The sequence below is a fragment of the Ambystoma mexicanum genome, chromosome 14, assembly GCF_040938575.1.
Source record: "Ambystoma mexicanum isolate Mex_15411 chromosome 14, UKY_AmexF1_1, whole genome shotgun sequence".
Taxonomy (NCBI): domain Eukaryota; kingdom Metazoa; phylum Chordata; class Amphibia; order Caudata; family Ambystomatidae; genus Ambystoma; species Ambystoma mexicanum.
Window position 1 is genome coordinate 457109926 of NC_090940.1, and position 22051 is coordinate 457131976.

A 22051-nucleotide genomic window follows, 5' to 3' on the forward strand; every position below is an offset into this window, starting at 1 on the left:
GGGTGTCTTTTGGAAACGGGTGTAGGGTGACCCACAATCTACCCCGATTGCCATCCTTCGTTGGGAATTGGGTCTCCCATTGTTGAGATGTACTGTTACCTAGAATAGATTGGCTCTATTTGGTAAATGTTTTGCCACTTCGAGACCTCCAATATTGTATCTAATTTACAAGGAAACAAAACAGGTTGACAATCCACTTCTGCAGGGTTGGTCCGCGGACTTGATAACATGTCTGAACGACATTGGGAGCCGTCTTGACCAACTGGCGACAAATCCTACGCGAGTTAAAGTCAAGCTAAAAACTCATGATTGGATTCAAACCTTGGAAACCGCTAGTGGCCACCGATTGATAATGCTTTTCCCTCCAGAAGGTTGGAAACTGAACTGTGTCCGTCCATACCTGAAACAATTCCCTGCAAAAAAGTAAGGGACCAATTCTTGCAAGTTTGTTTGAATTTATACCCTACAAATGAGATCCAGACAATTAGGGGCCTAGCAAAAGATAATCATTGCTGATTCTGTAACAATACCAACAAGATTGAAACCCTTGTTCACATTGTGACGGGATGCCCTGAGTTTAGAGATTTACGCACTTAATACTTCAGACATTTGTTTTTACGAATTCATATCTTCTGACACTTTGGCATGGTGGAACTTGTTAATACAAGGAACTAGAATAAAAAATGTAATCGCATTAGTTCAATTCCTTGATGACATTCCTCTTGAGACAGGCCCCAGTGACCTGAATTGAACTGAGTTAGAAACTGCTTAATTGTTTTAAATGTTGTTTTATATACTAATTCAAAGTAAATTGCTAAACTGTTGTACAATTTAAATGCAATAAATAAATAAAATAAAATAAAAAAAATGTCCTATAAGAAATAATGGTGCCAAGCTTCCATGGGTGTGCTGCAGTCGAAGGGACAATTCAGGTAAGTTCTCCTTTCACTGCACAGGTACTGCACAAAAGGCAACTAGCCAGAAGTGATCCCTAAGTTTTTACCCAAAGTTGGAGAACCAGCAGGCCATGAAGTGCTGGTTGAAAAGGGAGCACATAGCTCATTCAAGATAATAGACCTCACCAGTAGAGTGGTGGGGATCATCAAAACACCAATACTCCCAGATCGAGGTGACCCCTGACACCCAGGGGATCCCTGATGGAAAAACTACATAACAGATAATAACCTGGTGGAAGCACTTTACAGTGCATGTTGCAGAGAAGTTGATTCCAGAATGGCAGAAGCCCAGGTAAGTTTGGGTGTCTGATTTATGTCTAGTTTGGTGACCGTTTGGGCTCTGGGTAGGAGTACTTCAACCCATGACCCATTAGGGATCCAGACAAACTAAGGACGAGCAACGAAGACCCTTAAAGGGACGACTCACGAGGCAGAAGACTGCAATGGAAGGATTGAAGAATCTACAAGAGTCACAGGCCTGCTCAAGGTAACGGAAGGCAACAGCCAGCCGGCAGGAAACCAGTCATTCGACAGAGACTATGGCAGGAGGTAACCTATGATGTTCCAATGCTGATCGAAGGCGGAGGATCAGCAAGCCCTTAGGCTTCCATGCCAGGGAGATTACCCCCTTTTAAGCACTTGGACCAGAAGGGTTTGCCAGTTGGACATCACAACATGCGAGAACAATGCCTTAGTGGGAGGAACCCTTGGTGCTGGTGAGGGCGGACAACTCCATAGAGGCACCAAGATCCTAAATAGTCCCAGTCAGTCAAGGCTGGGGAATATTTTTAAAATATTCTGTTCAAACTAGGCATTTTGATCAGAATTATTGAGAAAAATATGGTAAAAAGCCATCATACAATTTACAATTGGTTCTCAAGAGTAACACATGAAAAACTCCTGTAAATGCCATGTCACCAACAGTACAAAGAAGCATTTTACATTTTCATTAGTCTGCAGCCATAATCTTATCAACGTCGATGATGGTGCCTATAAATCTCTTCTATGATGCTACGGCGACCGGCTGGCCATGCAGTAATGGTCACTGTAAAATCACTTGTATGAAATTGTAGATACAGTCTGTCAATAATCGTCAATTTGATCACTTTCATGTGGCTGTGGCATTTTCCCCAGAGAAAATGATTTAAATACTGTTTAAAATGAGGAATTTTACAGCAGAATATATGAGAATAATTGGTTAAAAAGTAAATTTGGTTCTTACAGGTAACCCACAAATTGGATTAAGCGAAATTGAATGAACAGTGACAAATGTTGATCTTTATGAACACTATGAATTACAATAAGTGATTTTATGGACAGGCTCCAGTGGGCGACTGACCGAGGCCTTGCTTTAATTGACCAACATTGTTACTGTCTTGTTTTATTAATGAATTCAGTGTTTTTGACATATCAATAAAAAAAGATTTTGACAAAAAAAATGGAGTGCATGCCATGCCACCAACAGTAGATAGAAACATTTTATTGAGGCTTCCGCCACAAACTATCCATGTCAATATTGATCAAGGTAAATCACTAGCTTGAAGCAGAGTCTATCATCTATCTATGCCCAAAATTGTAGTTGTGCATTTCTTACATGAAATTGCTGAACCAACATTCTATGCCAGTATGGTCACCGTAAATCCCTTCCATAATACTGAGCCCCAACGCCTATTTATGCCATTACATTCACAATACATCACTTTCATTAAGAGGAGCCCACAGTATCTATTCTAGTATGATCACAGAAAATCATTTCATGAAGAAGAACCCAATTGTAAATGGTGCTGGCTTGCTCCCCTCTCCTGCCTTACAAACATACATGCTTTGCATTCACACTCATGGCTCACACTCATACCCACACATTCAGTAAGACACTGACATGCACAAACTCACTCGAAACATTTGCACACACGCACACCCCCTCCCAAATCATTACATTCAAACATATATGCACGCATACAGTTCAACACTTTATTTGGAATGCTGCTTGTTGCCAATGCTAATCTTCTAGGGTGCAATGCAGGAAGTGGGGAACAAATTGAGGAACCTCTGGCATGCCCTGCAAAGACTTGGACATGCAAGGCACTCTGGGTACTACTGTTTCCTGATCAGCTTGGGTTAGATGCAAAGCAACCTGTAGCCATTGCAAGCTGCACCTCATAATAAGCGCAAGCTTTCACTAATGAAACTAAACACATGCCTTTCAATGAGCAGGTGTCGGTCCTGGAAGAGTGTCCGGGGGGACACCCTCACAACCCCACCCCCAGCTCCCACAAAGACAGATCCTTAGTTTCTGGCTTTTAGGTATAGAAACTCCTCTTAAGAATAGGGTCAGAAAGGCATTATACCAATCCATTTCTTTTGAATAAAAGTCTTTAACCAGTAACATGACTACTTTGTGTCTGGCTTTGATTTCCTACCCTTCCCAATGCCCTCTGGTATCATCCCCTCATTATGAGTGGGTGTGTGGCATTCTAATGGAAGACAGAGGCTTCTGTGGGATCATACGAATAAGCAATTTATTGCAGCATGGGAAAAGTAAAATATTTGTGGGAGGTGAAAGATGGCTATTACTTTTGCTTTCGTAAGATCATAAAATATACAATATTCTGCTTGCATTGTGTCCTTACTGGAGAAGGGCTTCATGAAGATTAGTAATTTTAAGATAAATGGCAATAACAAAATTAAGTTTAAAAAGAAATGGTTTGGAAAGCTAAACGGATGGCACTACATGCCATCAAATTACTAAAAGTTGGTACTAGACTTCAGATTTTTGAGTGAATTCTGCTTTGCAAACCAAGGGCATAATTTGAAAATGAACATGGAGAAGGGGGTCTGGTTGTATAGCATGGTTAGTGGCGGTCCCATCACTTGTTAAAACCAATTATTACACTCTAAATAGAGTGCTATGAACTAGCAAGGATGCATAAGGTCAAAATAGCAGAAAATGGCACACATTGAACAGTTGTAGGCTTGATGTTCCCTTGCACATATGATCTTAGAAGCTCCAATACCAGAACCTTATGAGAGGGGCTGTGAAGAAGATAATCAAGATGGTTGTTGCAGTCCATGATGAGATATCAGCAAAGGTGGGGATTTTAAAGGTTGTTACACATACATCCCTCTGAAGCACCAGAATTTGGTAGATCATGGCTATGTAGGACTGTGACTGAATTGGTAAAGGGCTGATACATTTGTCTCTAAATGCATGGCAGTTCTGGATCTTATTCTGTAGGTAGGGCAAAATGATGTGTTCAATTACACGCACCCCCAACCCCTTACTGAAAACTAGCATTCTCCCTCCTTGTTAATTTGTACATAGGCAGATGAAAAGATGAAATGCTATTGACTGAAACAGACAATTGCTTGATCTTGGGTATTCTACCCATGTTTCATGACCGAATATGCTTTCTAAAGTGTGAAATTAATAGTTGTAATGCTCCCTGTGTACCCTTTCTCCTCTGGACCGTGTATGAATTTAACAGGGCTCAAAAAGTGATAATTGACTATTGGTGAGTAAGGAATGGTGTGCTGTCTATCTCTAGAACTCAGGTGGGGAGTGACCTTTTTATGGCTTGCAACTTGAAATTCTGACCCTGAATTTAAGACGTGTGGAATTCTCCGACAGTTGGCTATGCTTGCGTGTTAGTTACATCTCTTTCTGAACTGTATTCCTGTATTTTGTTTCTTGTACCCTCTTACCCCACATCTCCATGTATAATAGAATGTATGTATAGGTTAATGTCAGGAATCGGTCCGGGATCAACAGGAGTCGAACTAGGCTGGCTCCCTCCCCATCGTCTCAGACACAACAGGGACACTGTACATGGTGTCAGCGCTCACGATCCCTTCGGATTCCTCGTAAAAGAGGGTTACTTCAAGGCCACAAGAAATTGGTAAAACCTCGTCCCTCTGTGTTGTTGCGTTGGCGGTTGCCATGAAGATTAGGGCAGGGACGTTGGCCCGCACCATGTCAGCCGCACCTTTAGGTCATGTGACCGCAGCTAGATAAACTCTAGCCTGCAGCAAACTTGTTGCTTCTGATTTGAATTTGGAGTCTGCTACGTATCCTGTGATATTCCTTGTTTTGCCTGCTATTTTGGATTCTTGCCTTCCTGTCTCTGCATCACTACTTTTTGCCCCTGCTTCAACCTCGCACTTGTAGTTTCCTCGAAGTTACGGCCTCCGTGATTGGAATCTCCATTGATCTCCCTCCTCCTGTCTGTGCTATTCCCCTTACCTGTTGCCTTCCTGCTCCTTTCATCCTTCCAGCTTACACACGGAACTATTCCCGTTCCGCTCCGCTGCTTCTTGTTGCCAAACCGGACCGCACCCAGGAAACTACCATTTGCCTCACGCTTTTGATCATCTATACCTCCCGTTGCCGAATCGGAATTCCTCCTGGATTGCTTTGCCTCATGTTTTGTCCTGTGGAATTCCTTCAGCTACCGACCTGGACTGCCTTATGGATTGCTATTGCCTCTCGTTTGATCAACGTTGTTTATAACTCATCCCCGTGGACTGCATAGGATTGCCTCCTGTTTCTTGGGATCCACGTGACCATTCCTCCTCAACTAGACTGCCAGTGCACTACTCCTCTCCTCTTCCCCGGTATGGACTTGAGACTGCCGTGGTACAATCAGGGGCTGAGGTCGGAGCGTCATGGTTTCGTCGGGTATTGTAATTCCGACCCTTAGGCATACGCGTGCCGGCGGGAATAGCCCTACACCCCTATACCTGGCGGTCTTACTGGAGCATTGGTTGTCTATGGAATACTTGCTATCAATCCCATGGTAAGAGTGTCTGTCCTTATTTATGTTTCTGCTTTTCGTTTCACGTTGTGTGAGTATTAAGGATTCTAGTTTCTTGTGTATTGTAACAGCTGTTTTCTGGTCCTTGTGAAGTCGGCATAAAAAGCATTAATTGTGTCAACTGGAACACTGTCGCACACGAGGGAGTCTGCTGCCACACGTTTTTGGGGTCCATTCTTCCAAACAAATTGATCCCTGTTGTTGGTTTACTTGTATCCAGACACAGGGTTACATTGTAGGGTAGAATTCTTCTTCTACACTACGGGGGCAAATTAAGAAGGCAATCTTAACAGTTAAATTAAGTGACCAACAAATGCAGTTTTGGTAAAATGTCATTAAAAACACACAGAGTAAAATAATTTGCTCTCCATTGAAATGCATTGATTTTAAAATGTATATAGATCAAAATATACAGATGCAAATTGAAACGTCAAGCAATTTGGTAAATAAATCAGGTAGATGTCTAGGAAATGTTAAGAATCAACCCATACCCGGTTTAGTCACCAGACCTTGCCTTCCAGTGTTTATCCTCTGCAAAAACATAAATTAATACAAATGTAATGTAACCATGATATCATTTAAATAAGCCCACAACAGATGAGTCGATTCATCTTGCTTCAACACTGTCTTAACAATCTGTGAGGAGCTAGGAATGAGACTTGGACACTAGGGGTTCATGTTTTGGCTAAAGACTTTTATTAAAGAAAAGGGGGTTGGGAAAATCCCCCTCTGTCCCTGCTCTAGCGGTGTTTCTCTATCAAAAAACAAAACTAAGGATATGTCAAAAGTCAGTGTCTAAAATAAAACCGTCCCATGTGCAAGTTCTATTCTGGCCGTCGCACTCTAACAAAATAAACTCTAAGGTGAAAAGGGTAATGTCTTTGGCCTTGCTTGTTTTATAAATGTTGAAAAAGGAAAATGCGTAACTCCAAACCAAAAGGTCCAACAGGATAGTTTCTTGTTCCAGGGGGTAGTTCCCTTCCCCTGGATTTCTCTTCCCTTACCATTTGTGTGGCGCCTACACACAAGTGTTTTCAGGCGCCACAAGACAAGTTGGGAAAGAAGTTGTGACAATCATACCATGCAAGTGCAAGACAAGGTGGTAAGTGCAAAGGGAGGGATAGAGGGAGAAGTGCAGGAGTGGGGTGCCCAAAGGGAGGGAGGTGGGCAAGTGCCTGTGTTGGGGGTTGGGGGGGCGCAGTGGCAAGTGCCAGGGGAAAGGGAGGGAAAGGGAGGATGAGTAGTGTGGACAGGGAGGACCAGGTGAGGGCTAGTCGGAAGGGGGGGGCCTGAGGGCAAGTGCTGGCAAAGAATGCTGGGGGGGACTGGTTGGGGGTGGTCTGGCCCCTGTATGGCTCTGAAGGGACCAAGCCCCAGTTGCAGCGGCAGAGGGAACATTAGCTCGAGAGGGGGAGAGGGAAGGAAGAGGAGAAGAGGAAAGTCTTGAGAAGTTGCCGGAACTTAAGATCTGGCTCAAGTCTAAGTCTGAGGGGGCAGGCAGGCCCTTTCAATGGGAGGAACCAGCCGAGTAAAAGGGATCTACCTCCCGCTCTCTGCTTAGAGAAACATTTGCCCTGTGGAGAGTTAGAGCCAGAGCACCGAAGGACTCTGGCAGGGAGGTATTAAAGAGGGAAAACTGGATGTAGAGAGGTCCCAGGCCCCAGACAGCCTTGTGGATGATGCAAAGGGTCTTGAAGTTGATCCTTGTGGTCACCGGGAGCCAGTGGAGAGACTTTAGGGCTGCAGAGATGCGGTCCCTGGTCCTGAGGCCAAGGATAAGTCTTGCAGTCCTACTCTGGATGAGTCAAAGGGGGGCAAAGGGCAGACAGAGGCAGATTGAAAAAGAGGCTCTTGCAGTAGCCAAGCCTAGGGAGAACCAGGGCTCTGGAGACGCTGAGCTTCTGGGGGAAGGTGAGGAAAGGTAGAATGCCCTTCAGGAGGTGGAGCTGAAAGTTAGACTTTTTGGCAAGGGCCGTGATGTGTGGAGATAAAGAGAGGGAAGAGTCCAAGATGATCACAAGGTTTTTTGCTTCACGTGGGTGAGGGGAGGGGACCCAAGTAGGCTGGCCCGAGGGCGGGGGGGCGAGGAGCCGGCCTCCCAATGCAAAGGATCTTCGTTTTACTGGCATTAAGGCAGAGATCGGCAGAGCACCATGCATGGCTAGCAGTCAGGCAGTCGGGTATGAGGGAGGAGCTAGAGGATGGCAGCTTGAAGGAGAGCATAACACTGGAAATGATGGGAGAAGGTCGAGATCAAATGGGCCAGAGGGGCCAGGTTGATGTTGAAGGGCCATGGCAATAGGATAGAGCCCTGAGGGATTCCATAGGTAGAGAGTGAGGTGGAGGAGAAAAAAGGCCCATTTGCACTTGGGTGGGTCTGTTTGAAAGGAAGGAGGTCAGCCACGTCAGTGCACTGTCAGTGATGCCTAGGGCATCAAGGAGAATGTTTGAGGATGGAGTGGTTGACTGTGTCAAAGGCATAAGAAAGATTGAGGAGGCTCAGAACAGAGGGAGCGTTTGAGTCCAGGTTGGAGAGTAGGTCTTCACTGGTGTTCAGGAGAACAGTTTCTGTGCTTCTGGATGCCCTGAAACCAAACTCTTGGTCATGGAGACAGCCAGCCATTTCTGTGTGGAGGGTCAGTTGGGGGATGACCAGCTTCTCCATGAGTTTGCCCAAAGAAGGGGTGATGGAGATAGGGCAATAGTTAACTGAGCATGAATGGTCAGCAGACAGCTTTTTTAGGAGAGGGTGCACAGGAGAGTGCTTAAGGGATTGAGGGAAGGAGCCAGTGGCAAAGGAGTGATTGCAGAGGACACCCAAGGCTGGAGCAGGAGAGGCAATGTTGTCTTTGATGGTTCTGGAGGAGCAGGGGAGCACCTGTTTAGAGACGACTTTCATAGAGCAGACAACTCGAGATTTTGTCTGCTGCAATGGAAGCGAAGGAGGAGAGTATGGGGGACAAGGGAGGCAAGAGAAAGGGGAGTTGTGGGTGGGAGTAGATGAGAGGACAGGATGTCCAGAGTTTTGGAGGAGTAGTGGGCGGCCAGTGCAGTAAAAGGCCTGGAAGGAAGGAGGAGAGGCGGAGACTGCAGTACACTTGGCTAGTTCCTTGCACATTTTTAAGAGCTCAGCCATGTTATTGGTGGCTCCAAAAATGCAGGCTTGACATGAGCCCTCTTCTTGGAGCATATGGTGAGACAATATTGTCTTTGATCAGAGGATGAGCTAGATGCCTGCCAATTAAGCTCTGCAGCTTTGCACTTGCATTTCAAAGCTGCCAAGTCAGAATCATACCAAGAGTTGCATTTGGGGGCAAGCTTCATGCAGATCCTCATGACGGGGGCAAGGATGTCTAGGGTGTTGAAGATAGAGATGGAGGTTAGCTAGAACAGAGTCAGAAGGAGAGTACAATGAAGGGGGCCAGAGGAGGGTTGAAAGAAGAGGCAAATGACTGACATTTTGTCGAATGACTGAGAAGGAAACTGGCATTGCGGGCGGAGGCATCATCAGGGGTCCCGGGAGTTCAAAGTGGGAAGAGAGGAGAGAGTGGTCCGACCAGGAGAGAGGGGTAGTAATAGGGTTGGAGGGTGTGTGTCCGGCAGAGTGGATTGAGCCAGAAGGAAGGATACTGAAGGAAAGAGAGTCGCAGAGGTTGCGAAAGAGTATAGTAGCTACATCCAGAGAGTCGAGATGGATGTTAAAGTCCCCAAGGAAGATATGTTTGGGGAGGAGGCAAGAAAAGAGGAGGACTGGTATGCCCATTCTAAGAGGAAGAGGGTGGCTGGTCCAGGGGACGTGTAGATGGTAGCCAAGAGTAAGAGAGAAGGTAGGCGAGACAAATAGCCTGCAGACTAGGCTTTCAAAGGATGAGTAGGTTTGAGTGGGGATGATGGAGGCAGTGGCCCACTCAGGGAAGATCAGAGCTGCTCAGCCGCCATGCCGGGAGGGCGCATTGGATTGGACAGGATCTTGTAGCCCATGGGGAGAAGTATCAAACGCAGTGACGCAGATGGTCTTGAACCACGTCTCGGTAAGATCAAGGATGTCAAGGTCTTCAAGGAGGAGACGGATGTCTGAGGAGTGTTTGATAGATTGAGCGTGTATGGTAGCTTGTTCAACATAAGAGTTCAAAATCCCAACAAAAAGGTAAAATGGACAAAGGTTGACATTTCTAGGGAGAAACTCCTTCCCTAGGTTCTTTGCATTTAAACTCATTTTCAAAAGAATCATCAAGTTTCCAAGAGGTTTTCCTTTCATACCTTAGAGTGTGGACATAGCTTGAGGATCTTGCACCCTTCCTCAAGGTTTCTCGTTATTTCTAGTTTCCAAGGCACCTTTCTCCCCAGGGACCTTTCCTTCTCTTTATACACTTTTGTTCACAATGTTGTTTTCCTTTACATCTTTCTGTTAATACGTCACAACCATAGCTCAAGGTTTCGAAGACATGATTTTCCCTTGAGCCACATTATTGTTCATAATGGCTTTTTCTTTTCACAGTTCATACTACAGACACATTTGTCTCCACCTGGTATCCTGCCAGGATTTTTATATCTAAATCATTCAACGCATTGTAGTTTCGTGGGGGGGGATGACTCCCTTCCCCTGATTTTTGACAGGCTGGGTTCACTAACCTGCTCAACACCATCACTTGTTTTGACAAAAGTTCATGTTAGGGAGAATTCTCCAGAATGGCTAATTCCCCTTACCTACTGAGTCCCTCAGCAGCTTTGCTGGATTTCTAGGATTAATTTATTTCACCTGGTAAGAGTGTGAGCCTTTTTTCCCACTCTTACATGTGTTTTGCTGTGTGTGTTTAACATTTTTGTGTTCGTAGACTGTGGAGCTTCACCTACTCCATAGGCATCATCCTTTTACAGTGTGTTACACAGCACCTTCAGTGCAGTAAGACAGGGTTGTCTTTTTAGACTTCCCAACTCAGACTCAATTTTCTGGGACTGACTACTGTCTCCCAGAACATGTAAAGTTGCCACTGACTTGATTAGTCTTTTTAAAACCACAGACCCAGTACAAACTATCTTACATAGAGTACTGGAAAGGGTTAATAGTTATCCCTTTTTGTCTGTCTCTCATGGAACATTATTTCGTTCCCTTTTCATTAAGATTTGGCTGGTGGCAGTGGTAACTACCCTATTTTTCCGACCGTGGTTATTTTATATAGCCTTGGTATTGTTTTAGGCTATCTTGGATGCCTCGAACTTAAACCCGCCAGACCATATAGGTTTTTATACGGTTCCAGCTGGGTTTAGTCACCATTTCTTTTTGTAAAGGTCTTTCTCGTGTTTTACGCTGCGCACCAAAACAGGTTTGGTCCCTTTGTTCGCCGACCTTTGGCGGGCTTCTGCACAGAAGCCCTCCTTAGGCGCCTGAAAGTCTGGGTAGGCAGGATGTGAGGGAGGGGTTTTAGAACCCCTGCCATGGGTTCCCTTGGTCACCCAAATCACACTCCTTTTTGATTGGCTAGGTGACTGTCCCGCCAGGACAGCCACCCTGCTGTGTGATTGACACCCAGGCTGTGTGATGGGGGGGAAAACTGCATAAAAAGCAGGTCTCTGGGACTGAAAAGGCAGAGTCGCCACTGGATCGAGAGAAACGAAGAGAAGCTGACAGAAGAAGACCGCTACCATGACTGAACCTCCCGGTGAAGCCCTGCTGCGGGTCCGAATCTCCAACTTCGACGACAGGGAAGATCTCAAGAAATCTTCTCCGCTTGAGCTGGTGGGAACAACCAGTTTGCCAAACTGCAAGCCAGGCCACCCTCCTCTGGTCGAATTTGCTGTGCACAGCTACAGTGAACCGGATAGCCAGGAGGATCGGACCCTGCTTGGGTTTTGAGGAGCGCACCTTTTATTCGTCGCTTTGCTCCGCTGCTGGTTTCTTCCCTGGGCAGTGCAGGACCCTCCAGTCTTCCTCCTTCTTGTCAGTCAGTCGCTTCAGGAACCATGAGCCTGCAGGACCTGCCAGGAATGTCTGACTCAGCTACAGCATTCTTCTGCTCTAAAGGTACTGTGCTAACCCGGTTGTTCGTTTCGTCCAACCGCGGTGAAAGTGTGTGAAATCTTTTGCCAATCCGAGGGCTTGTCCTTCTGTATTCTTTAAAGTAACTTTTCGTCCAACCAACTTCGTTCTGCACTCTTGGCAAAGACGTAACTGCGAACTACCCTGAAGTGGGTGATCTTCTGCAAAGACTCAGGCCCCTTGATTTGATTTCCTGACTGTAGTTCCTTTTTCTAGATTGCCCTGCTTACTTACTTGTTGGTGCTGCTCAATTTCTGTCTAACTTTGTATTTCCCTCCCTTTTAAATTACTGGAGTGCCATTTTGCTCACACTTCATTTTGAGCCTCACTTGTCCAGAATCTATTGGGTGTGGTGTAGTGTATTAAGATTGTGATTTTCAACTGCTTGATGATAGTGAAATCTTTTATAACTGATGGGTAAATAAATGTATATTCTTTTACTCAGAAACCTTGAGTCAGTGTTTGTTTGAATCATAGTAATTGCTGTCCTTTGTGTAACTATTGATACTGCTCACTTACTCTTGAGATAAGTCTGGCTGCTCAAGCATCGCTACCACTTTACTGTGTAGTACAGGCTTGTACCAAAGGTTAATTTGTACTGTCACTTGTAGTCCCAATTGTGTGTGGTGTTCCCAAAGGGTACTGCATATAATTCTGCCTAACAGTTCACAAGGCCATGCAGGATATTTTCTTCCCTTGGTCTCTCACAGGCTTTGTCTTTTCATGTATTTTGCATTTCTCACCAATTATGAGCTTCCCCACATGTATATCACCTTTCCTTTCATTCTATTTTAAGTAGCAGTGTCAGTGCACTGGCCACCCAGTGACCCATATGCTTCCCCTGGTCTTACCGGGTGCCTTCAGCTTCGCCTCTTCAACGTCTGCTTCGTAGAATTGGCTTGGTGGGTGCCCGGCTAAGCAGTCTTGCCACCATGCTTTTCTTCTCGATGTGCATTTCACTTGCTAGTGTTGAACCTCTGGCAACCTCCTCATTGCATTGGTGCGGTTGGGTCGGCATCTCTGCTCTCTGCTGCAGCACATCTCCCCCCAGGTTGGTGTTTAGCTGTGTTACCGACTGGCAGGCAGACAATCGTCTGCAGCTCTCTCCGCTCCTGCTGTTCTCCCTTTCTGTCTCGCCGTAGACTCTAATGGGCCTCACCCCTGCAGGGTAAGGAGACCAACTCTCCTGCCAGCCTGTTGAACTCTGTAGACTGAAGCCCAGCTCTCCTCTCCCCCTCAGCTAGCTGGCTAGCTCTCCCTTTGCTGGACCAGTCTCACCTGAGGTCTGTGCAGGTTCAGCAGACTGTGAGCCCCAGCTCTCCTGGTCAGCTGGGCAGCTTTTTCTCCTGGGCCATTCTCTCCTCATTCTGCTGGGCCAGTCTCTTCTCCTTGCCTCTGTCAGGGATTCCACTGCCTCCCAAGTAAGTGTCCTGGTCTTTCCTCTTCTGGCTTCTCTGGAGTGGCTTCACTCCTTCCACATTGTTGGCCCAGGAGGGCTTGTCTCACACTTCCCGAGTCTTTCCTTGCTTTTATAAAGGCTCTGTCCAATAGGATTTTTGGAAAGACTAGACCGCTGCTACTGGTTCTCAATAGGAGTGATCATTATGGCTCCTCGCCTCTTTCTCGTCTCATTTGTTGGAAAGAGACTAGACTGCTGACAGTGGTTCCTATTAGAAGCGAGCATTGTTCATCCATTACTCTCCCTTGTCACAGTACTGAGAAAGTGATCTTCATTGAGGCGACTCTTATTTTTACTCGTCCCAGTACTTTTTAGGGGAATGGTAAGAGGGGTTCAATCAAGAGTCTGTTAGGGAAGGGATTGTTCTTAGGGTTATAGGACGGTGGTTTAAGGTCCTTTGACTGGCGGGAATACTGCATTCCATCTAGAGGGAGTCCACCTTACTCGCATTAGGATTGGCTCGCCCCACATGGTCCTCCCTCTGGCATTCACCCCCATGGTCAGGATCAGGTAGCCGCTGCCCTTCCATGGCCACATGGGGAGAGATTGTCCCAGGGCAAATAGCGGTGACATTGCTAGATTCATCGCAAATCACATAACACAAATCACATTGGTATATAAAATGTAATTTCCGTTTGCTCAGCGTGTGTTCAGTTTGGGTGCAAGAAGTCTAGCATATAACAATTGAAACAGAAAGCTCTTGTAAAGAAAGGTTGCGAAAATCAAGACTAGAAACTTACAGAAGGGCTTGTTAACTGACAGAGGAATCTTTGGAAGCCTGCAGGGGTTGAGGGCGCGGGTGATTAGTCTTCCGGGGTCCAGGAGGAGCAGCCTGCTGCTGCCGCTAAGCCCAGCACACCTACCTTGCCTGGTATTCCCCCCGAGGGCGAAGCCCGCTGGGTTTTAGGGCATGGGTGATGGTTCCAACAGGGTCCAGGATGAGCCCCGCCCACCTGCTTTGAAAAGGGCCTGGTATTCCCCATAAGGAGCGAAGCCTTTGGGGGTTAAGGGCACGGTCAGTGTTCCTGCATATTCCAGGAGGAGCAGCCGCTCCTGCCACTAAGCACAGCCCACCTGCTTAACTGCACTTTCCTGCTTTGAAAAGGGCCTGGTATCCCCTGCAAGGGTGAAAAGCCTTCAGGGTTTAAAGGCGCAGGTGATTGTTCCTGCATGGTGATCGTCGCCTGCGCCGGGAGGTTGCTGGGCCTCATCAACAGATGCAGCTGTCGGGGGCTCTGTTGTGCTGGGCTCTGTTGTGCTGCACTGTGGAACAGGTTTACCAGATGAGAGGGAAGATAAGAGGACTCTGTATGCCGAAGGATTGATGATCGTCTCCTGATCCCCCTATAATTAGGTGTGCAGTCAGGCGGAGGGGGGTGTTACCACATCACTGTAACTTTGTGGCAGCCATACGTTTGTATGCCTGAAAGGGCTCAATTCAATCAAGAGTTTGAAGTTTAAAAAATGTTCTCCACTGACTTTAACACTTTAACAAGCTTTACTCCAATGCCCCTTCCAACATCTAGTAACTCTGCCCTCAGTCTTGCCCACCATGCCTTCAGCCTCACCCAAACAGAAGATTCTAACTGTCAGGAGGAAAATTCTTACTGCCTCCTCCCACATCAATTTCTAGGTGTAGCTAAACCGAGGCCTAATATCCTTTTTTAAAACGGTGGGATAGGCTCACAGTCTAATTGACCAAATTCACCAGTTCCTTGGCTCCACAAATGTCCCTGTAAGCATGGACCCCTGGGAGGTGGGTGTGTGTGGTGGGGGGGGGGGGGGTAAAGACCCTGAGCAAACCACCACAGTGAACAACAATGTCCAAGGCTCCAGCAACATGGATATGGACGTTCCCTGTCACGCCAAGACTGCAGTTATCCAAACACAGCCTGTGGAACAATACAGCAAAATGCCCCTTGCCCCGGAGAGACTTTGCCCACTTGTGGCGACAGGAAACCTCAATCACCATGGCAATGGTATTCCCGTGGTCACTACAGACACCACCATGATCAGCATGACCATCAAATGACCCGCTGGTCTGACTATTTCCCAGCTTCTGGGGAACAACATTAACATCATTGGCACTGCTGATACCCCTAAGTCTGCTACAACTAGTTTGGGGGAAGGCTGTCCACATTGATGGCAGTCTGTGGGGACAAACACTCCCTGATCAGAACACAAGACAGCGCACCTCAGGGGGGCGGTCTGGAAGGGGGGGGGGCCTTTTGTGGGACGACCACCAGTGACCCTGCAAACATGCTCACGCAGATCGAACTTTCCAGGGTCATTGGCGGTTGTCATCCTGGTATCAATACTCGGAGAGTAGAGGCAGGCAGATTTAAAAGGAGGCTGTTACAGTAGTCCATCCTAGAGAGAACCAGAGCTATTGATACAGTGAGCTTTTGGGGGAAGGAGAGGAAAGGAAGAATACCTCTGAGGAGGTGCAGTTGATAGTTCGACTTCTTAGAGACGTCAGAAATATGAGGAGGGAAGGAGAAAGAGGTGTCAAATACAATCCCGAGGTTATTAGTTTCGGAGGTGGGAGCAGGACGAAGGCCCAGGGCAGCCGGCTAGAGTGTGGTGGGAAAGAGGGGTGTGGATGTGCCTCTGAGGAGGATCTCAGTCTTGCTTGCATTCAGGCAGAGATCATTGGCGGTGCACCACTCCTGGATTGCTGTCAGACTATCCGGGATGAGAGAGGGAGAAGAGGCAGTAATAATGCACATCACAAACTCGGGTAGACTGGGTTTCACTAGCAGTAGCACCGAAAGCCGTGAAGCTGCAAGTGCCTTGTCTGACAAAGTGCCCTAAGCATCTATGACCCCCAAGTGGGCTAGAATCTACCTCAAACCCACAAAAGACTATCCCACTTTCACCCTCACAGACCCCCACCAGGAGAACAGAAGGCGGCCCTAAATCCAACACCATGGGAAAGTCATCTACTGAAGTTGGGCATGCACCATTTAGTCTAGCTCCCAATCATGTTCTCAACTCCAGAAAGGTGGAAGCACCCTAAAGGGGAGGGTCAGTATATCCACATAGGGTCCCTAGACTGTTCCCTAATAACTACGGACCCAAGGAAGCTCTGGGGAATAAGGGTACTCACTGGGTCCGGGTTGCACAAGGCTGCCTCTTTCGTCACACTGGAGAAGATTTTAAGGTGCACTAGGCTGCCTTGCCAGTGGGATAGTGCCTATGTCTATGTGCAAATTGGCTTCAGGGAGCCGAGTGTGGTGAAAAATATATTCGACTTCATTAGATGTCACCTCCACCTAACACTGTGATCGAAATTTTGAGCCCATCTGGGGGGAAAAAGTGGGCACTCAACTGGAAAACAAGGTCATACTGGCCTGTGCTCACTGGTGCAAACTCTGTCGCTTAGGGAAATGAGATAATGGGTAATTCCCATATCACTGTAGTAAGTGAGGAGATTGCTGGCCTACCCCGTTTAGGTGAAGGGATCACCATGGAAAATAAGGATCGATTTTTAATGTGTCATTGTTATTATTGCTGGTGTCTTATTTGTGTCATGATGTACTTTTATGGCCGAAATAAAATGATTTATTAAAGGAATCTTTGGACATTTTTGACAAGAATATAAGGAGAGAGTAAAATGTCATTTCAGGAAGTCATTTTAAACTTTTAATTTTAAGCCAAAGTTTGATTTGATGTATAGTTAAATATTATGAAGTTTAACGATCTAGAGAGGTAACGGAGCATTGTTTGAACACGAAAACCGATTATGACATTGATTTTTCTATTTGTGAACCATTTGCTTGAATATTAAGACTGGATACCATTTTCTTAAATGATGATTATTCATTTCTGTTTATCTGGCTTCTCTGCAACTATAACTTTATAAACTATAGCAATATCAGACACCCCAATGTAATGGATTCAATGCAAATAGAATTTGCATTCATGATCACCACTCTTAACACTTTGTATCCCTTCAACATTCTGTATTTCAGGCCACTGTGTTTTCTCTCATTATGTGTATGGCCTGCTTGTGCTTTAAGTTTATAAATATATATATAAATCATTGTAATGTTTTATGTTACCGTCTTTGATAATTGCCTGTATAATTGCTTATTATTATGTATTTTGATAGCATGCTGCCGGTGTAAAGTATTGACCAAGAAAAAATATATATATTTATAAACCAACAATGCATAGTCTAAATGAAGTGGGGGTAGGAGAGATCTCTTAAAATGTGTGTAGAGTTTAATGCAACTAGATTTAAGCTTTTGTGAATTATTGCCATATCTACTTTTCAATTAGGGAGAATGTTGTAACTGTCTTTGAAATCATATAAATACCTCAAATTAATTGTTAAATATGTATGTTGTTTTTGTTTTCCATTAATAGATATTGTGCTAGATTACCAAGTGACCCTTTCACGCACCTTGCTCCGAAATGTAAAACTCGCCAACTGCCTAATGGTACTTTTTTCTCAACTCTTTTCCTGCCAATCAATTCACCCCTTCGAACACCAATTGTGGTAAGTTTGTAGATATGCTGCATGCGCCTCTTATAGGACCCAATTGGTGGAAAGTTTGGTTTTGCTTTATTACTATGTATTTAAGTGTGTGACATATGAAGAAAGTGGTTTCTTGCCTCCAATATAAAACATATAGTGAACACAGCAGGCGAATATTCTGAAAAGGGAATGTTTTTATGAACCCTCTAAATTTAGCCAGATCCTCCATAATTTTGAGGTGGCGAGGCAAGGAGTTCCAATGTCTGGTTGCAAGAACAGAAAACGTGTTTACACTGGATCACTATTTCCTGCGTAGGGCATCTGTTTGAATCTTGCAATGCTTGATCTTCGAGGGAGGATTTTATGTGAACAGTTTATAAGAGCAGATGATCTTCAACCCGATGTGCTATTCTTCCATCAGCAATTGTAGTATGGAAAGTGCAGACAACAACATGAACTCTTAGATGAAACAGAAGGAACATAAGAACCCTCTACATTCTGTAGCAGTTGCAAATGATAATTCTGAATTAATTAATACATGCAAATTCCAAACTACATTTGGTGGTTCAGGGGACTTGTGCATAGAGGTTGGCCAAAGATCTGGCCATTGTGTAAATGGACCTCCTGCAATGGTTTTTGTTTGTTTTGGAAGTGTTGTTTTGAGACCTTTTGTACACATCCACTTGTTGCTCATCAGCATGAGTTAGGTTGTTTATTGAAAATGTGCCGTTTGGTCTTAACTCAAATGGCAATTAGCTGTTATCTACATAGTTAAACATTGCTACCGCCAATTGCTTGATTAACTTAATTAAATGTAGCAGATATAAGTTTAAAAGTAATGGCGAGAGTGTGGAGCCCTGACTTACTCTGTGGCACAGCTTTTCTAATATGGATGTGCATGATGTCTCCAGTGGCTGAAAGTTTGGCAACAGGCCCTGTGCTTTTCTTCCTGTCTGATTTACTGATCCTTTTGCCCATGTATCCGAGAGGTAACTCTTACGATCCCCTAAGACACAATTGGGCTGGGTTGTGGTGCCCCAGAGGTGCCCTATCTTTCTTTGAACTGTCTTGCACAGTTTGCTATAGCTCATATTGGTTGGTGACACAAGTACCCAAATGTGGTTCTAGTCTGATGCTCCACTGAGTTTCTCATCTAAACCCTGCTCCCTTTGTTTGAAAGGAATTGGATGGAGCCATATATGGTCATGGCTATTGCCTAAATCGGAAGGATTAGGACAGGATAACCCAAGATCAGACCTGGACATATAAATTATGTCTGGAATTTGAGAGGGAAATCTACATTTGAGAATTTGTCAAGGAAGGAGCATCTTAATTGGAAGTAGAGATTGCACTCTGCTTCTGAAATTGCAGTATGAGCTAGGAGAGACTGCTACATTACTTTGTCGAACCTTTCCACCAGTCTTGAAAAACAAGATGTTGCAACACTGAATAAGCCCTGCTTCTGCAACTTGCTAAAACCAGCTGCACAGTGGAGCTGTGACTATTGTCCAAGGACCCCAGACTTCCCAAGATACGCTGGAGCTGGCAGATAAGTGCTGCCTTCCCAGAACCCATTTGTAACAACTGGTTTGAAAGCTTCAAAAGACCCTGGCACCCCAAGAAACGTTGCTGCTCATCCCTGCGCGATTAGTCACACAGATGCATGTCTCAAGAAAGCCTCTAGTATTAAATGGCGCCAAAGGTCTGCTGGTACAAAGTCAAGAACAATCACAGCAGACATTACAATGTCTGTTGGAGAGAGGGCAGAGCTGGTTGAGCTGAAGATCGCTGCTTCTGTTCTGTACCCAAGACAAGCCTCCCATTCCTGTAGTCATGCAGTGTCCCAACTCTCTACAGAACTCCCCCATTAGAGGGGAGCCTTGGTGAACTCTTACAGTATCCCGCAGTCGCTCCAATGATGCATGTAGGGTTGATATCAGATCCCAAGTTTCTCTTCGGTGGCAAGGCCATACGCAGTAGTGCCCTTTGGAGTATGTGGTGGCAGCGTGGGTTGCATAGTGCAGTCTGTGGTTTGCAGACCGGAACACATGTTCGGAGTTGGTGGATTACCTGATCTATCGGCTAGATGTAGCAGAAAACCATGGAGGCGGAGATGTTCAACAGTAGAGCATTATACCTCCCCAAAGGATGCTGAAACCTTTTCCGGTCATCGGCTTGGGTTGAGAGTTTCGTTTTGCTCGACAGCTTTTCTGGAAGACCACCTCTGCAGCTTCTACTGTGATAGATAGCTGCATCAGAGCGGGGGTACAAACTCTTTATTTCCCAGAGGCAGGGCAGAGCGGGTTGCTCACACACCTTGTATACAATACCTCCCCAAGTTTGCATGGCCCTGCAACACTAAACAGAGGCCCATCTTGGAATGGTATGATCAGTATGGCAGACAAAAGGAAGGACAAAGCATTTTTTTTCCAACCTTGGGAGTTCAAGATAGAGGTTAGAGCCAAAGGAGATAAAATCTGAGGAACAAGAGGCTGAATCAAAATGACTGTTGAAGAGAGGGTTGTTCTCAAATCTATTAACGTTCTGCAAGCCAATTCAAATCCCTGTGCTGATAATATAAAACATTGCTGTGAAACCGCAAGGAGAAATGGGAGTCTACTAGTAGAGAGTGCAACCACAGAGAGGGCAATTAGGGATATTCACTGTAGAGTTCTTTCACTAAAAACAGAAATGTGTAGATTCCTCATCTGCCCCAGATATGATGAAGGGGGATTAAAGAATGTGGTATCACCAATATCCTGAAAGTGGACTCTGGAATCTAGCTTTTTTATAACGTGAGGTGTGGATCTCATTTGAGAGTTCACAAAGTGCTGTTTGAGGTACTGCAACTTAATTTGAAGGAGGCGTTTTCCTCTTTGCTTCTATCATTTGGAGACAGTTCCCCTAGTGGCAGTACAAACTTATAAACGTCCAGCAAAGGGGCACAATCGGGAAGCCATTAGAGCGGGTACCATTATGATAGTTCTACTTTGGCCACGTGCAAGTGGTGTAGCCTACTTTCAGTGACTGTTAAGCCAAAGTAGGTGCTCTTAGAGGCCCTTAGCCTATTATTGTTCCCTTTCCGAAATCCTGAGATTAGGGAACAGCTTACCCAGGGAGCGTGCTTAGGCACGTCTTCGTCAAGATATCTTCTTTAGAGCCTCCGATGACGTGAGCGCGAACAGTACATTGTGTTCCTCCGGCAGCTATGACTGGAACTCCCTGTGCATGAGCCGCTAGTCGGTGCCCCCGTGCGTGTCATCCTGCAAGGGAAGTGGACCTCTTCCCTTGGCAGTGGATGCTGATGTTCGATAGAGTAGCGGGCGCTACCCCTCCAGCCGCGTTAAGATCGGAGCCCCCCTGTGGTTGCAGACACCTGGAGGACGTTGCCTCGCTCACTGAGATGCTGGGGTGCCTCTGGCGCTGTGAGCGCCCCACCTGCTGGAGGACACGGGCTGCTGTGGTGGCGGTGAAGGTGTGTGGTCCTGGGGGCATTCTAGCAGCGTGCTGTGGCCCCCTTGGATGATGCCGGCACTTTCGTATGAAGAGATCATAACCCTGGGGGTACGCGACCCGCATTTCGTCGATAAGGTATCAACCTTATATAAGCACATACCTGGCCACCCGTGGGCTGCCTGTGTCGCTGAAGATCCTGCTTCCTACGGCCCTAACATTCTGACACGCCGTCTACAGGGAAAGGCTGGCACCGCAGCTGGCATTGCGGCTGTTCCTACTGAGGTGTCTCCTGCCTGAACTCTGCACGCATCAGATAAAGATTCTACAAGTGCAATAACTTTATCTCGGCCAGCCTCTAAATCAGCAGCAACCCTTCCTAATGCAGTGACCAGTAGCTTCCTGGAGTTGGTAGGTGTGCAGTTCAGCCTGCACTTCCCATGAGCATAGTGTCTGCCGGTAACCACAGTGCAGCAAGGTGGTACTTTGCAGGTCAATTATAGGGTGAGCCCTCGGGCTGGATGTCCTAAGGCAAGAAGGTGGGGGTGTCTACTGTACTACGCCTGGGCCCTTTAAGCTCTCATTGTGTTCTTACCACTTCTGTTGCCATCCCAGCTTGAGGGGCGGTGGGGGTGGTCTTACCTTTGGCGCACTCTGTAGTCAGTGAACAGAGACTCTGACTGAACAAGGTTTATGGGCTGCGTCTCATAATTATGACAACCTAAGGTGAAGTGATAACAGCAACAGCTTTCATATCTTTTACCACCCCAATCTGCAACAGCACTAGAGTGAGTCTAAACGGCAACCTCTCCTATTGGGTGACTGCAGGCTGGCAGTAGTGCAGTACGCCAG

The 22051-nt window shown here is 46.0% G+C and overlaps 1 protein-coding gene across 1 annotated transcript in view; it reads left to right on the forward strand.

Annotated features, from left to right (window-relative positions):
- Positions 1 to 22051, forward strand: part of DICER1 (dicer 1, ribonuclease III) — a 2611056-nt gene that overhangs the window by 1131179 nt on the left and 1457826 nt on the right. Inside the window, exon 12 of the mRNA XM_069637684.1 lies at positions 17635 to 17767. Coding sequence (XP_069493785.1) covers positions 17635 to 17767 — 133 coding nt within the window. The remainder of the gene's footprint in view (positions 1 to 17634; positions 17768 to 22051) is intronic.